The 17,810-nt window shown below is 50.9% G+C and overlaps 1 protein-coding gene across 1 annotated transcript in view; it reads left to right on the top strand.

Moving 5' to 3' along the window:
• LOC135553462 (WD repeat-containing protein 49-like) overlaps positions 1-17,810 on the top strand; it is a 40,314-nt gene that overhangs the window by 8,222 nt on the left and 14,282 nt on the right. The window contains exons 7-11 of the mRNA XM_064985569.1: positions 3,989-4,156; positions 4,254-4,402; positions 4,572-4,808; positions 5,272-5,436; positions 8,151-8,266. Coding sequence (XP_064841641.1) covers positions 3,989-4,156; positions 4,254-4,402; positions 4,572-4,808; positions 5,272-5,436; positions 8,151-8,266 — 835 coding nt within the window. The remainder of the gene's footprint in view (positions 1-3,988; positions 4,157-4,253; positions 4,403-4,571; positions 4,809-5,271; positions 5,437-8,150; positions 8,267-17,810) is intronic.

The raw sequence follows: 17,810 nt of genomic DNA, 5'->3' as shown, positions 1-17,810 counted from the left end.
ATAACCATGTCCTAGCACGTCATAACCATGTCCTAGCATGTCATAACCATGTCCTAGCATGTCATAACCATGTCCTAGCACGTTATAACATGTCATAACCATGTCATAACACATCAAAACACGTCATAACCACGTCATAACCACGTCATAACCATGTCATAACCATGTCATAACCATGTCATAACCACGTCATAACCATGTCCTAGCACATCATAACCATGTAATAACACGTCAACATGTCATAACAGCTGACATAACTGTCATGACCCATATACACCTGTTCTGACATCTATTGCTTTATTTTATGGCTGGTTATGACACCTACATCAGAGTGTCAAAACCCACATTTATTCAAATGAGTTTTTCCCTGCCAAGAAGTTTACCTTTCGGTTGAACGTTTGTTACTTAAATCCTTTGTTGTTGCTTTAATTAATTCTTTATAGCCATGGTTTTTTTAATCGTATTTTAAATAACTTGAAGAAATACACTTCATGAAGCATTATGACCATCCTGTGTCACTTTACCTGGACTAAGAAAATACACTTTATGACATTGTCAGGAAGCATTATGACATCATAATCATATCAGCCAGATAGTCCTATCACGTACATGCCCTTATATCAGTCAGCAGTCACAAAGAGGGTGTCTTGTCCTGCACCTGAAATCTGCTCCTGCATTCATCCCAGTCATCAGCAACAGAGCGTTGGGGTAGGTGCATGTCTGACATCAACGTGTGCACAATTACAATGATAATTTAATATGGTCAATATGCCATGACCGTGTTATGACAGTTGTATGACCGCGTTATGACCGCATTATGACAGTTTATGGCCGTGTTATGACCGCATTATGACAGTTTATGGCGTGTTATGACAGTTTATGGACAGTTTTTATGACAGTTTATGACCTTGTTATGACAGTTTATGACCGTGTTATGACCGCGTTATGACAGTTTATGACCGCGTTATGACAGTTTATGGCCGTGTTATGACCTTGTTATGACAGTTTATGGCCGTGTTATGACCGCGTTATGACAGTTTATGACCGCGTTATGACCGCGTTATGACAGTTTATGGCCGTGTTATGACCGCGTTATGACAGTGTTATGTCCGCGTTATGGCAGTTTTATGACTGCGTTATGACAGTTTATGGCCGCAGTTATGACCGTGTTATGACAGTGTTATGACAGTGTTATGACCGTGTTATGACCGTGTTATGACCGTGTTATGACCGCGTTATGACAGTTTTATGACAGTTTTATGACGTGTTATGACAGTTTATGGCCGCGTTATGACCGCGTTATGACAGTGTTATGACAGTGTTATGACAGTGTTATGACAGTTTATGGCAGTTTTATGACTGCGTTATGACAGTTTATGGCGCGTTATGACCGTGTTATGACCGTGTTATGACAGTGTTATGACAGTGTTATGACAGTGTTATGACCGGTTATGACCGTGGTTATGACCGCGTTATGACCGTGTTATGACCGTGGTTATGACCGCGTTATGACGTTATGACCGCGTTATGACCTCGTTATGACAGTTTTATGACCTCGTTATGACAGTGTTATGACAGTTTTATGACCGTGTTATGACCGCCGTGTTATGACCGTGGTTATGACGCGTTATGACCGCGTTATGACCGCGTTATGACAGTTTATGGCCGTGTTATGACCGCGTTATGACAGTTTATGGCCGCGTTATGACAGTTTATGGCCGTGTTATGACCGCGTTATGGCCGCGTTATGACCGCGTTATGACAGTTTTATGACCGTGTTATGACAGTTTATGGCCGTGTTATGACCGCGTTATGACCGCGTTATGACAGTTTATGGCCGCGTTATGACAGTTTATGGCCGTGTTATGACCGCGTTATGACCGCAGTTTTATGACAGTTTATGGCCGTGTTATGACCGCGTTATGACAGTTTATGGCCGCGTTTATGACGCGTTATGACAGCGTTATGACCGCGTTATGACCGCGTTATGACAGTTTATGGCCGTGTTATGACCGCGTTATGACAGTTTTATGGCCGCGTTATGACCGCGTTATGACAGTTTATGGCCGTGTTATGACCGCGTTATGACAGTTTATGGCCGCGTTATGACAGTTTTATGACCGTGTTATGACCGCGTTATGACAGTTTATGGCCGTGTTATGACCGCTTTATGGCCGCGTTATGACCGCGTTATGACAGTTTTATGACTGCGTTTATGACAGCGTTATGACCGCATTATGACCGCAGTTTATGACCGCGTTATGACCGTTTATGACCGCGTTATGACAGTTTATGGCCGCGTTATGTTATGACCGCGTTATGACAGTTTTATGACAGCGTTATGACTGCGTTATGACAGCGTTATGACCGCGTTATGACCGCGTTATGAAAGTTTATGGCCGTGTTATGACCTTGTTATGACAGTTTTATGACCGCGTTATGACACTTTATGACCGTTTATGACCGTGTTATGACCGCGTTATGACAGTTTATGGCCGTGTTATGACCGTTTATGACAGTTTTATGACCGCGTTATGACAGTTTATGGCCGCGTTATGACCGCTTTATGGCAGTTTATGGTCGTGTTATGACCTTGTTATGACAGTTTTATGACCGCGTTATGACAGTTTATGGCTGTGTTATGACCGCGTTATGACAGTTTATGGCCGTGTTATGGCGCATTATGACCGCGTTATGGCCGTGTTATGTTATGACAGTTTTATGGCCGCGTTATGACAGCGTTATGACCGCGTTATGACGCGTTATGACAGTTTATGACCGCGTTATGACAGTGTTATGACAGTGTTATGACAGTGTTATGACAGTGTTATGACAGTTTATGATCAAATTTTATGGTCACATATGACAGTTTATGGCAGATGTCATGAGTGGAATGACAGTTTTATGACCGCGTATGACAGTTTTATGACCGCGTTATGACATGGTTATGACCATGTTGTGACATATTATGACAGTTATGAAATTTTATGAAATTTTGTTGGTCACATATTCATGTTTATCAGATGTCATTAGTGGAATGCTTGTATGGTTGTGACCGTGTATAGAGTGTTTTGACATACTATGACATGATTATGACCATGTTGTGACATATTATGACATAGTTATGACCATTTTATGACATGGTTATGACATGGTTATGTGTTATGACATATTATGACGTGGTTATGACATGGTTATGACATGGTTATGACATGGTTATGATGTGTTATGACATGGTTATGATGGGTTATGACATATTATGACGTGGTTATGACATATTATGATGTGGTTATGACATGGTTATGACGTGGTTATGACATATTATGACGTGGTTATGATGCTGGGTGTCAAGTAAAGTGTTACCACAACAACAAACAATAAATAACAACGAAAGGGAACAAAGGAGATGACAGGGGAACATAAAAAGGATTAGCCAATTGACATTTTACAGGCAGAGTGTGTGTGTTCCTGTGTGCATCTGTGCATGCGTGTCTATGTGTGTGTGTATATTTATATCTGTGTGTGTGTATCTCTGGGGTGCAAAGTGGTGTTCTTCTGAAGTTCAGAAACAGTGGCTGTTTCATGATTAGACATGAGTGTTTATCATACAGAGAGAGAGAGAGAGAGATGCCGCATGGCTTCTCACAGTCAACAGAGAACAAACTCCAACTGAACTCGTGTTATTTTTGATGATGCTCATTTTACACTCTCGTCGCCCATCCTGTCCCTGAGATGACACACTGGGTCTGACAGTAAAACTGACTCTGTGTGTGTATGTCAGCTGTAACAAAAACATGATTTGAAAGCTCTCTGTATGTAGGGCAGCGTAGTCAATATATCTAGCTGGTTATCCACTGTTTATCTTCCTCTTTCCCCACCTTCATCCTCTTTCTATCTCTCTCTCCTCACCCCTCTCCTTTTCACTTTACTCACCTGTTTCTACTCATAAAACACCTCATCTTGCACCTGTACTTCCTGTTTCCTGCAGTGCGTTTCCTGGGCTCTCTGGAGGCGTTGTTGTCGTGCAGCACCAGCCCCCAGAGTAGCATGGTGATTGGCTGGAGGGAGAAAGAGGGCGAGCCCCTCAGAGTCACCGCCTTCCACACGGAGAAAGGAACCAATGACCTGGACCATCACTCTGGGATGAATTTGATAGGCACTCACAAGTCCTACCAAGTTATAACATCTATCCTTACTTCACATGGGTTGTATCCAATGCAGCCACTAACAACCTTCTCTCTGATTGGTTGCAGCCACCGCAGGTATAGACAACAAGGTGCTGCTGTGGAACCCCTATGTGATCTCTAAACCAGTGGGTGTACTCCGAGGTCACATGAGCAGTGTTACAGCTGTACGCTTCATAGTGGGCAAGAAACAGCTGATCAGCTTCTCCAAGGACAAGGTGAGAGAGAAGGAGAAGAGACTATGGAGACTGTGTGTAGGATTGGGATGTTGTTATGTGTTAAAGACGTGCATTAGATGAAATGTGACTTCATCTAAATGATGAAGATGAGACTTATTTGTACATGCGTGTTGAAGACGTTAAGACAACCGCCTCTCTCTTCTCTCAGGTGCTGAGGTTGTGGGATGTGGCTAGTCAGCTGTGCATTCAGCGTATCGCCGGCATCTTCCCCAAGACACAGGAGGAGTGTCACACTCTTCTGTTCCTCAGTGAGGAGCGCTCACGCCTCCTCCTCTCCTTCAACAGTCTGCTCCTCCTCATGGAAGCCAAGAGAGAGGAGGGGAGGAGAGTCACCAGCCATGAGAACTCTGTCACCTGTGTCCTCTATAACAGCCTGTTCAGACAGGTACACACACCTACATCTAGACAGGGACCACGATAATGCTTTTTCTCTCCTCACCCCCCCCTCTCTCTCCCCCCGCCCCCCTCTCTCCCCCGCCCCCCCTCTCTCTCCCCCCCGCCCCCTCTCTCTCCCCCCGCCCCCTCTGTCTCCCCCGCCCCCCCCCCTCTCTCCCCCCCCCTCTCTCTCTCTCCCCCCTCTCTGTCTCCCCCCGCCCCCCTCTCTCCCCCCCTCTCTCCCCTCTCTCTCCCCCCCCCCCTCTCTGTCTCCCCCTCTCTCTCTCCCCCTCTCTGTCTCCCCCTCCCCCTCTCCCCCTCTCCCTCTCCCCCCTCTGTCTCCCCCCTCTCTCTCCCTCCCCCCTCCTGTCTCCCCCTCTCTCTCCCCCCCCCCTCCCTCCCCCTCTCCTCTCTCCCCCTCTCTGTCCCCCCCTCTCTCTCTCCCCCGCCCCCCCTCTCTCTCTGTTTCTCAGGTGATCAGCAGTGACTCTGGCTCCTCAGTGATTTGTTGGCTGGTGGACACAGGTCAGAAGGTCAAGCAGTTCCACCGTTGTCATGGTGATGCTGAGATCTCCACCATGGCGCTGGATGGGACACAGACACGCTTGTTCACCGCCGGCACAGACGGAGTAGTCAAGGTCACTCGTTACATTCATTGACGAAGGCAGTCGCCATAAGCATGAAATAGATAAACACTAAGATGTGAATATTGTTCCATTCCAATCTGCAGGGGTCATTGTGTAGAATATGTAGGTGTAACTAATAACCATAGTTACATCCACAGATACATACTGTACATACACACTACCGTTCAAAAGTTTGAGGTCACTTAGGCATTTCCTTGTTTTTGAAAGAAAAGCACATTTTTTTTGTCCATTAAAATAACATCAAATTGATCAAAATGCTGTGTAGACATTGTTAATGTAGTAAATGACTATTGTTGCTGGAAACGGCTGATTTTTAATGTAATATCTAGATAGGTGTACAGAGGCCCATTATCAGCAACCATCACTCCTGTGCTCCAATGGCACGTTGTGTTAGCTCATCCAAATGTATCATTTTAAAAGGCTAATTGATCATTAGAAAACCGTTTTGTAATTATGTTAGCACAGATGATAACTGATGCCTCACAAGTCCTCAACTGGTGGCTTCAATACATAGTACCGTACCCGCAAAACACAAGTCTCAACGTCAACAGTGAGGAGGCGACTCCGGGATGCTGGCCTTCTAGGCAGAGTTCCTCTGTTCAGTCTCAACGTCAACAGTGAGGAGGCGACTCCGGGATGCTGGCCTTCTAGGCAGAGTTCCTCTGTTCAGTCTCTGTGTTCAACAGTGAGGATCTTAATCGGGATGCTGGCCAGTCTAGGCAGAGTTCCTCTGTGCAAGTCTGCCTAGAAGCCCATCATCCAGCCCATCATCCAGGAGTTAGGCAGAGTTCTTCACTGTTGACGTTGAGACTAGTGTTTGAAGGGTACTATTTAATGAAGCAAACACAGCATGTTAGCTAACACAATGTGCCATTGGAACACAGGAGTGATGGTTGCTGATAATGGGCCTCTGTACGCCAGAGATATTCCATCAAAAATCTGTCTCAATAGTAATTTACAACATTAACAATGTCTACACTGTATTTCTGATCAATTTTATGTTATTTTAATGGACAGTGAAAATGCGCTTTTCTTTTTTAAAAACAAGGACATTTCTAGGCAGTGTTCCTTTGTTCAGTCTAGATATTACAAATGTTCAATAATACCATCTTCAATAGAAGGGACCTTAAATATATTGTTGTTTTGAAATCGAAGAATTGGGTGAATAGAATAGATTACAGTAGAATTGTGTTATGAGACTGTTTGTTGATTGAGTCCAGTCAGTGTGACCCCTGTGTGGAAGGTGGCGGAGGCTATCTGAAGCAGTGTTTGGCGGAGGCTATCTGAAGCAGTGTTGGGCGGAGGCTATCTGAAGCAGTGTTGGGCGGAGGCTATCTGAAGGCAGAGTGTTGTTCAGTCGGAGGCTCATCTGAAGCAGTGTTGGGCGGAGGCTATCTGAAGGCAGTGTTCCTCTGGAGGCTATCTGAAGCAGTGTTGGACGGAGGCTATCTGAAGCAGTGTTGGGCGGAGGCTATCTGAAGCAGTGTTGGGCGGAGGCTATCTGAAGCAGTGTTGGACGGAGGCTATCTGAAGCAGTGTTGGGCGGAGGCTATCTGAAGCAGTGTTGGGCGGAGGCTATCTGAAGCAGTGTTGGACGGGATGCTATCTGAAGCAGTGTTCTGGAGTCTATCTGAAGCAGTGTTGGGCGGAGGCTATCTGAAGCAGTGTTGGACGGAGGCTATCTGAAGCAGTGTTCCTCTGTTCGGAGGCTATCTGAAGCAGTGTTGGGCGGAGGCTATCTGAAGCAGTGTTGGGCGGAGGCTATCTGACAGTCTTGACTATCTGTGAAACGTGTTTCATCTTCGGGATGCTAGTATCTTTGTTGTGTCAGGAGTTTTCTGTTCAGTCTGCTGACTACCAACAGTGTTTACTTGTGTTTGTGTCCGGGATGCCCCCAGAGTTTATCTGTCCAGTCCGTCCAGTGAAGTAGGTCTGTCTGTCTACATTTGAGTTGGTGAGTGTTTCTGTTAGTCTAGAGTTGGTGTCTGTCCTGCTGTAGTCTAGAGTTGGTGTCTGTTCTGTTAGTCTAGAGTTGGTGTCTGTTCTTCTGTTAGTCTAGAGTTGGTGTCTGTTCTTCTGTTAGTCTAGAGTTGGTGTATGTTCTTCTGTTAGTCTAGAGTTGGTGTCTGTCCTCTCTGTTAGTCTAGAGTTGGTGTGCTGTTCTTCTGTTAGTCTAGAGTTGGTGTCTGTTCTGCTGTTAGTCTAGAGTTGGTGTCTGTTCTTCTGTTAGTCTAGAGTTGGTGTCTGTTCTTCTGTTAGTCTAGAGTTGGTGTCTGTCCTGCTGTTAGTCTAGAGTTGGTGTCTGTCCTGCTGTTAGTCTAGAGTTGGTGTGTGTTCTTCTGTTAGTCTAGAGTTGGTGTCTGTCCTGCTGTTAGTCTAGAGTTGGTGTCTGTCCTGCTGTTAGTCTAGAGTTGGTGTCTGTTCTTCTGTTAGTCTAGAGTTGGTGTCTGTCCTGCTGTTAGTCTAGAGTTGGTGTCTGTCCTGCTGTTAGTCTAGAGTTGGTGTCTGTTCTTCTGTTAGTCTAGAGTTGGTGTCTGTCTCTTTATGTTTGTCAGGGTGTCTGTCTCAGTGGTAAATGTCTCTGTCCCCTTGACTCCTGGTGTTGGATGTTAACCTGGTGGTGTCAATTTGATGGGGTGTCTGTTCTAGGTTCTAGATCTGTATTTCTTGGTTCTAACTGTGTGGTTCTAACTGTGTGGTTCTAGATCTGGGACTTTAACGGTCACTGTCACCACAGGCTGAATGCGGGCCGGGACCAGGCCGTGGACATCTCCCAGGTTCTAGTACTGAAGAGAACCGTGCTGGTCATGGGCTGGGAGAGGTGTGTCCCTCTAAGACCTAATTTCTGACATTCAAAAGTCATGTCTGTAAGGTCAGTCTGTCACGGTTGCCGTAAGAACGGGACCAAGGCACAGCGGAGTTCCACATATTTAATTCAAAGTGAAACTTAAAGCAAAAACAATAAATCAGTACACGAACAACGAAACGTGACTACGTGGTGCACATGCACAAACACAAAACAATATCCCACAAACACAGGTGTGAAAAATAGCTACTTAAATATGATCCCCAATTAGAGAGAACGATTACCAGCTGCCTCTAATTGGGAATCATACAAAACACCAACATAGAAAATATAAACTAGAACACAACATAGAAATTATAAACTAGAATACCCCTAGTCACGCCCTGACCTACTACACCATAGAGAAACAAGGTCTCTCTATGGTCAGGGCGTGACACTACCCCCCCAAAGGTGCGGACTCAGGCCGCAAAACCTGAAACAAATTGGGAGGTGGTTAGGTGGGGGCTCCGGTGCGGGTCATAGCCCCCCCCAGACCCCGGATCAGACCATGGCATTGGGCTGACGCCATGCCTGGACTGGCCACCGGCACAGAGGAAGGCTCCTGCTCAGGACTGGCCGCTTTCCTGGAAGCTCTGGACCGTGGACTATCTGCAGGAGGTTCCGGACCGTGGACCTCGCAGGAGGTTCCGGACCGTGGACCTGTCGCAGGAGGTTCGGAGGACCGTGGACCGTCGCAGGAGGTTCCGGAAGCGTGGACCGTTGCAGGAGGTTCGGAACGTGGACTATCTGCAGGAGTGTTCCGGAACGTGGACCATCACAGGAGGTTCCGGACAATCGCCGGAAGCTCTGGACTGGGAACTGTTGCCGGAAGCTCTGGACCGTGAATGCACACTGGAGGCCTAGTGCGTAGAGCCGGTACAGGTGGCACCGGACTGGTGACACGCACTTCCGGGCGAGTGCTGGGAGAAGACACAGGACGTACCGGACTGGGAGGCGCACTGGAGTCCAGATGTGTGGAGCCGGTACAGGTTTCACCAGACTACTAGCCGGATCAAATGTTGAGCAGAACACACTTGCACAATGTTCTTCTGTTCTCTAGAGTTCTCTCTGTTCTTCTCTCTAGTCTAACTTCTCCATCGCCTCCCTGATGGTCTCTGGCTCTTCAGGGAGAGTTGGTGTCTGGCACAAGACTGTTAGTCGAACTGGGACACGTTCTTCTGGTCGAGTTGTGCTGCAGCATTCTCATCTACCATCTCTCTACGGAATCTTTCAGTCTAGAGTTCCTCCTCTGACTCCCACACAGGCTCTGGTCTCTGCTGCTCGACTGCCAGCTCCATGTGTCTCTCCCCACCCCAAAAAATGATCATCTTGGGGTGTCTTTGGCAGCGGACTGACGACACGCTCCTCATGGCGAGTGTGAGGAACCGGTACAGGACAGGCTGAGGAGGCACACTGGAGATCTGGTGCGTGGATCCGTCACATATGGCACCGGACTGATGACCCGTTCTCCAGCCCACTTGTCCTGTTAACCGCATACTCCTAGCCAACTCCATTCTGGCCTGTCCTAGCCAACTCCATTCTGGGACCACATCACTCCTCAGCCAAGGCTCCATTCTGCGCTGCCACATACTCCTAGCCAACTCCATTCTGGCTGCCACATACTCCTAGCCAACTCCATTCTGGGCTGCCACATGTGTCCCCTAGACCAACTCCACATACTCCTAGCCAACTCCATTCTGGCGCAGCCACATACTGCCTAGCCAACTCCATTCTGGCGCTGCCACATACTCCTAGCCAATTCCATTCTGGCGCTGCCACATACTCCTAGCCAACTCCATTCTGGCGCTGCCACATACACAAACCAAAACACATATCCTAGCCAACTCCATTCTGGCGCTGCCACATACCCCTAGCCAACTCCATTCTGGCGCTGCCACATACTCCTAGCCAATCCCCATTCTGGCGCTGCCACATACTCCTAGCCAACTCCATTCTGGCGCTGCCACATACTCCTAGCCAACTCCATTCACGCTGCCACATACACCTAGCCAACTCCATTCTGGCGCTGCCACATACTCCAAAGCCAACTCCATTCTGGCGCTCAGGCCACAAACCTAAACAAATTCCATTCTGGCGCTGCCACATACTCTAGCCCCCAGACTCCATTCAGACCATGGCATTCCATTCTGGGCTACTCCTACGCCATTCTGGACTGGCGGCACATACTCCTGCCAACTCCATTCTGGCGCTTCACATACTCCTAGCCAACTCCATTCTGGCGCTGCCACATACTCCTAGCCAACTCCATTCTGGCGCTGCCACATACTCCTAGCCAACTCCATTCTGGCGCTGCCACATTCCTAGCCAACTCCATTCTGGCGCTGCCACATACTCCTAGCCAACTCCATTCTGGCGCTGCCACATACTCCTAGCCAACTCCATTCTGGCGCTGCCACATACTCTAGCCAACTCCATAGCCACCGTGAAGCTCTGGCACACTGGCGCTGCCACATACTCCTAGCCAACTCCAGGTGGCGACTGCCACATACTTCCTAGCCAAGTCCATTCTGGAGAAGCCACATACCGGACTGGGAGCCAACTCCATTCTGGCGCTGCCACATACTACTAGCCGGATCCATTCTGGCAGAACACACTCCTAGCCAACTCCATTCTGGCGCTGCCACATACTCCTAGCCAACTCCATTCTCGCGCTGCCCTGATGGTCTCTAGCCAACTCCATTCTGGCGCTGCCACATACTCCTAGCCAACTCCATTCTGGCGCTGCCACATACTCCTAGCCAACTCCATTCTGGCGCTGCCACATACTCCTAGCCAATCTCATCAATTCCTCCTAGCCAACTCTGGCGCTGCCACATACTCCTAGCCAACTCCATTCTGGCGCTCCCATACCCTAAAACTCCATTCTGGCGCTGCCACATCTCCTAGCCAACTCCATTCTGGCGCTGCCACATACTCCTAGCCAACTCCATTCTGGCGCTGAGGAACCGGTACAGGACTCCTAGCCAACTCCATTCTGGCGCGTGATCCACATATGGCACCGGACTCCATGACCACATACTCCTAGCCACCCATTCTGTCCTGCCCATACTCCTAGCCAACTCCATTCTGGCGCTGTCACATACTCCTAGCCAACTCCATTCTGGCGCTGCCACATACTCCTAGCCAACTCCATTCTGGCGCTGCCACATACTCCTAGCCAACTCCATTCTGGCGCTGCCACATACTCCTAGCCAACTCCATTCTGGCGCTGCCACATACTCCTAGCCAACTCCATTCTGGCGCTGCCACATACTCCTAGCCAACTCCATTCTGGCGCTGCCACATACTCCTAGCCAACTCCATTCTGGCGCTGCCACATACTCCTAGCCAACTCCATTCTGGCGCTGCCACATACTCCTAGCCAACTCCATTCTGGCGCTGCCACATACTCCTAGCCAACTCCATTCTGGCGCTGCCACATACTCCTAGCCAACTCCATTCTGGCGCTGCCACATACTCCTAGCCAACTCCATTCTGGCGCTGCCACATACTCCTAGCCAACTCCATTCTGGCGCTGCCACATACTCCTAGCCAACTCCATTCTGGCGCTGCCACATACTCCTAGCCAACTCCATTCTGGCGCTGCCACATACTCCTAGCCAACTCCATTCTGGCGCTGCCACATACTCCTAGCCAACTCCATTCTGGCGCTGCCACATACTCCTAGCCAACTCCATTCTGGCGCTGCCACATACTCCTAGCCAACTCCATTCTGGCGCTGCCACATACTCCTAGCCAACTCCATTCTGGCACTGCCACATACTCCTAGCCAACTCCATTCTGGCGCTGCCACATACTCCTAGCCAACTCCATTCTGGCGCTGCCACATACTCCTAGCCAACTCCATTCTGGCGCTGCCACATACTCCTAGCCAACTCCATTCTGGCGCTGCCACATACTCCTAGCCAACTCCATTCTGGCGCTGCCACATACTCCTAGCCAACTCCATTCTGGCGCTGCCACATACTCCTAGCCAACTCCATTCTGGCGCTGCCACATACTCCTAGCCAACTCCATTCTGGCGCTGCCACATACTCCTAGCCAACTCCATTCTCCGGTATCCTTCCTCACACTGTTCCATCGACTCCCATGCGGGCTCTGGCACTCTCCTTGGGTCGACTGACCACATCTCTATCGCCTGCTCCATGTGCTCTGGCTCTTCCCGCGGCTCAGCCGGCCACCCCTTGTGCCCCCTCCATAAAATCTTGGGGTTGTCCTTGGGCTTTCTGTGGACGCTACACCTGGCGTCGTCGCTGTCCTCCATTATTACGAACATTAAACGAACAACGAAACGTGACTACGTGGTGCACATGCACAAATACAAAACAATATCCCTCAAACACAGGTGGGAAAAATAGCTACTTAAATTTGATCCCCAATTAGAGAGAACAATTACCAGCTGCCCCTAATTGGGAATCAAAACACCAAAAAAAAAATATAAACTAGAACACAACATAGAAATTATTAACTAGAATACCCCTAGTCACGCCCTGACCTACTACACCATAGAGAAACAAGGGCTCTCTATGGTCAGGGCGTGACACAGTCAGTCTGTCTTCATGTCAGTCAGTCTGTCTTCATGTCAGTCAGTCTGTCTTCATGTCAGTCAGTCTGTCTTCATGTCAGTCTGTCTTCATGTCAGTCAGTCTGTCTTTATGTCAGTCAGTCAGTCTGTCTTTATGTCAGTCAGTCAGTCAGTCAGTCTGTCTTCATGTCAGTCAGTCAGTCAGTCAGTCAGTCAGTCAGTCTGTCTTCATGTCAGTCAGTCAGTCAGTCAGTCTGTCTTCAGTCTGTCTTCATGTCAGTCAGTCTGTCTGTCTTCATGTCAGTCAGTCAGTCAGTCTGTGTCTTTATGTCAGTCAGTCTGTCTGTCTGTCTTTTATAACAGAGTGTTAATGACAGACCCAGGAACAGTAGTTATAATAGTGTTAATGACAGACCCAGGAACAGTAGTTATAATAGAGTGTTAACGACAGACCCAGGAACAGTAGTTATAACAGAGTGTTAACGACAGACCCAGGAACAGTAGTTATAACAGAGTGTTAACGACAGACCCAGGAACAGTAGTTATAACAGTGTGATATGTAAGGGATAAACGCTAACCTTCTGTGAGTAATGGATGATGCGGAGCAGGGTCCCTTTGTGGAGTTCTTTCCAAGGTAATGTACAGAACGTCCGCGTTTATCCCAGTTATACATCAGGCACTCTCTGTCTCTATCTCTGTCTATCTATCTCTCTCTGTCTCTATCTCTGTCTATCTATCTCTGTCTATCTATCTATCTCTCTCTGTCTCTATCTCTGTCTATCTATCTATCTCTCTCTGTCTCTATCTCTGTCTATCTATCTCTGTCTCTCTATCTATCTCTCTCTCTCTCTGTCTCTCTCTCTCTCTGTCTCTATCTCTGTCTATCTATCTATCTCTGTCTCTGTCTCTGTCTCTCTCTCTGTCTCTATCTCTGTCTATCTAAGTAGGGTTTAGAGCAGAACCCATTATATAGGTCTAAGTAGGGGTTTAGAGCAGAATCCTCCAGATAAGAACCAGCATCTCAATCTATCTCTCTCTGTCTCTCTGTCTCTGTCTCTCTCTCTGTCTCTGTCTCTCTCTGTCTCTGTCTCTCTCTCTCTCTGTCTCTCTCTCTTTCTCTCTCCATCACCCCCCTCTCTTTCTCTCTCTCCATCACAAACTCCTCTCTCTCTCTCTCTCTCTCTCTCTCTCTCCATCACGTCAGTCAGTCAGACCCCCCCCTCTCTCTCTCCATCACCCCCTCTCTCTCTCTCTCCATCACCCCCCTCCCTCTCTCTCTCCATCACCCCCCCTCCCAGACTCTCTCTCTCCATCACCCCCCTCTCTCTCTCTCATCACCCCCCTCTCTCTCTCTCTCCATCACCCCCACTCTCTCTCTCTCCATCACCCCCCCTCTCTCTCTCTCTCCATCACCACCCCTCCCTCTCTCTCTCTCCATCACCCCCCCTCCCTCTCTCTCTCCATCACCCACTCTCCCCTCTCTCTCTCCATCCCCCTCTCTCTCTCCACATCACCCCCCTCTCTCTCTCCATCACCCCCCCCCTCTCTCTCTCTCTCTCCATTGGGGCGGCAGGGTAACCTAGTGGTTAGAGCGTTGGACTAGTAATCGAAAGGTTGCAAGTTCGAATCCCCGAGCTGACAAGGTACAAATCTGTCGCTCTGCCCCTGAACAGGCAGTTAACCCACTGTTCCTAGGCCGTAATTGAAAATAAGAATTTGTTTCTTAACTGACTTGCCTAGTAAATAAATGTACTTTTTTTTTTTTACAAATCACCCCCTCTCTCTCTCTCTCTCCATCACCCCCTCTCCTCTCTCTCTCTATCCCCCTCCATCACCACCTCTCTCTCCCTCTCTACCCATCACCCCCCCTCTCTCTCTCTCTTTCTTTCTCTCTCTCTCTCTCTGTCACCCCCCTCACTCTCTCCATCACCCCTCTCTCTCCCTCTCTCTCTGTCACCCCCTCTCTCTCCATCTCTGTCCCCCTCTCTCTCTCCGTCTGTCTCCCCCTCTCTCTCTCTCCATCACCACTCCTCTCTCTCTCCGTCACTCTGTCCCCCTCTCTCTCTCCGTCACCCCCCTCTCTCTCTCCGTCAACCCCCTCTCTCTCTCCATCATCACCCCTGTCTCTCTCTCCATCACCCCCTCTCTCTCTCCGTCACCCCCCTCTCTCTCCGTCACCCCCTCTCTCTCTCCGTCACCCCCTCTCTCTCTCCGTCACCCCCCTCTCTCTCTGTCACCCCCTCGCTCTCTCCGTCACCCCCTCTCTCTCTCGCTCCATCAACCCTCTCTCTCTCGCTCCATCAACTCCCCTCTCTCTCTCCGTCACACCCCTCTCTCTCTCCGTCACACCCCCTCTCTCTCTCCGTCACCCCCTCTCTCTCCGTCACCCCCTCTCTCTCTCCGTCTCCCCCTCTCTCTCTGTCACCCCCCTCTCTCTCCGTCACCCCCTCTCTCTCTGTCACCCCCTCTCTCTCTGTCACCCCCTCTCTCTCTCCGTCACCCCCTCTCTCTCTCGCTCCATCAACCCCTCTCTCTCTCCATCACCCCCCTCTCTCTCTCCGTCACCCCCCCTCTCTCTCTCCATCACCCCCCTCTCTCTCCGTCCCCCCCCTCTCTCTGTCACCCCCTCTCTCTCTCCGTCACCCCCCCCTCTCTCTGTCACCCCCCTCTCTCTCTCCGTCACCCCCTCTCTCTCTCCGTCACCCCCCTCTCTCTCTCCATCACCCCCTCTCTCTCTCCGTCACCCCCTCTCTCTCTGTCACCCCCTCTCTCTCTGTCACCCCCTCTCTCTCTCCGTCACCCCTCTCTCTCCGTCACCCCCTCTCTCTCTCCGTCACCCCCTCTCTCTCTGTCACCCCCTCTCTCTCTGTCACCCCCCTCTCTCTGTCACCCCCTCTCTCTCTCCGTCACCCCATCAACTCTCTCTCCATCACCCCCCCCTCTCTCTCCGTCACCCCCCTCTCTCTCCATCACCCTCTCTCTCTCCGTCACCCCCCTCTCTCTCTGTCACCCCCCTCTCTCTCCGTCACCCCCTCTCTCTCTGTCACCCCCCCTCTCTCTCTCCGTCACCCCTCTCTCTCCGTCACCCCCCTCTCTCTCCATCACCCCCTCTCTCTCTCCGTCACCCCCTCTCTCTCTGTCACCCCCCTCTCTCTCTCCGTCACCCCCTCTCTCTCCGTCACCCCCTCTCTCTCTGTCACCCCCTCTCTCTCCGTCACCCCCCCTCTCTCTCTGTCACCCCTCTCTCTCTGTCACCCCCCCTCTCTCTCCGTCACCCCCTCTCTCTCTCGCTCCATCAACCCCTCTCTCTCCATCACCCCCTCTCTCTCCATCACCACTCCTCTCTCTCTCCATCACCCCCCTCTCTCTCCATCACCACTCCTCTCTCTCTCCATCACCCCCCTCTCTCTCTCCATCACCCCCTCTCTCTCTCCGTCACCCCCTCTCTCTCTCCGTCACCCCCCTCTCTCTCCATCACCACTCCTCTCTCTCTCCATCACCACTCTCTCTCTCTCTCCGTCACCCCCTCTTTCTCTCCGTCACCCCCCCTCTCTCTCTCGCTCCATCCCCCTCTCTCTCCATCACCCCCCCTCTCTCTCCATCACCACCCCTCTCTCTCTCCGTCACCCCCTCTCTCTCTCCGTCACCCCCTCTCTCTCTCCGTCACCCCCTCTCTCTCCGTCACCCCCCCTCTTTCTCTCCGTCACCCCCCCTCTCTCTCTCGCTCCATCAACCCCCTCTCTCTCCGTCACCCCCTCTTTCTCTCCGTCACCCCCTCTCTCTCTCGCTCCATCAACCCCCTCTCTCTCCGTCACCCCCTCTCTCTCTCCATCACCCCCCTCTCTCTCTCCGTCACCCCCTCTCTCTCCGTCACCCCCTCTCTCTCTCCGTCACCCCCTCTCTCTCTCCGTCACCCCCCTCTCTCTCCGTCACCCCCTCTCTCTCTCCGTCACCCCCTCTCTCTCTCCATCACCCCCTCTCTCTCTCCGTCACCCCCCTCTCGCTCCATCAACCCTCTCTCTCTCCGTCACCCCCTCTCTCTCTCCGTCACCCCCCTCTCTCTCTCCGTCACCCCCTCTCTCTCTCCGTCACCCCCCCTCTCTCTCTCTGTCACCCCCCCTCTCTCTCTCTCTCTCTCTGTCACCCCCCCCTCTCTCTCTCTCTCTCTCCGTCACCCCCCTCTCTCTCCGTCACCCCCCTCTCTCTCTCTGTCACCCCCCTCTCTCTGTCACCCCCCTCTCTCTCTCTCTCTCTCTCCGTCACCCCCCCTCTCTCTCTCCGTCACCCCCTCTCTCTCTCCGTCACCCCCTCTCTCTCTCCGTCACCCCCCCTCTCTCTCTCCGTCACCCCCTCACCCTCTCTCTCCGTCACCCCCTCTCTCTCTCCGTCACCCCCTCTCTCTCTCCATCACCCCCTCTCTCTCTCCGTCATCACCCCCTCTCTCGCTCCATCAACCCTCTCTCTCTCCGTCACCCCCTCTCTCTCTCCGTCACCCCCTCTCTCTCTCCGTCACCCCCCTCTCTCTCTCCGTCACCCCCTCTCTCTCTCTGTCACCCCCCTCTCTCTCTCTCTCTCTCCGTCACCCCCCTCTCTCTCTCCATCACCACTCCTCTCTCTCTCCATCACCTCCCCCTCTCTCTCTCTCTCTCTCCGTCACCCTCCCTCTCTCTCTCCGTCACCCTCCCTCTCTCTCTCCGTCACCCCCCCTCTCTCTCTCCATCACCACTCCTCTCTCTCTCCATCACCTCCCCCTCTCTCTCTCTCTCTCCGTCACCCTCCCTCTCTCTCTCCATCACCTCCCCCTCTCTCTCTCTCTCTCTCCGTCACCCTCCCTCTCTCTCTCCGTCACCCCCCCTCTCTCTCTCCATCACCACTCCTCTCTCTCTCCATCACCTCCCCCTCTCTCTCTCTCTCTCTCCGTCACCCTCCCTCTCTCTCTCCATCACCTCCCCCTCTCTCTCTCTCTCTCTCCGT

Source organism: Oncorhynchus masou, chromosome 13 (assembly GCF_036934945.1).
Source record: "Oncorhynchus masou masou isolate Uvic2021 chromosome 13, UVic_Omas_1.1, whole genome shotgun sequence".
NCBI classification, from domain to species: domain Eukaryota; kingdom Metazoa; phylum Chordata; class Actinopteri; order Salmoniformes; family Salmonidae; genus Oncorhynchus; species Oncorhynchus masou.
Note: the sequence above shows the minus strand (reverse complement) of the source record. Positions and strands in the feature narration are given on the sequence as shown.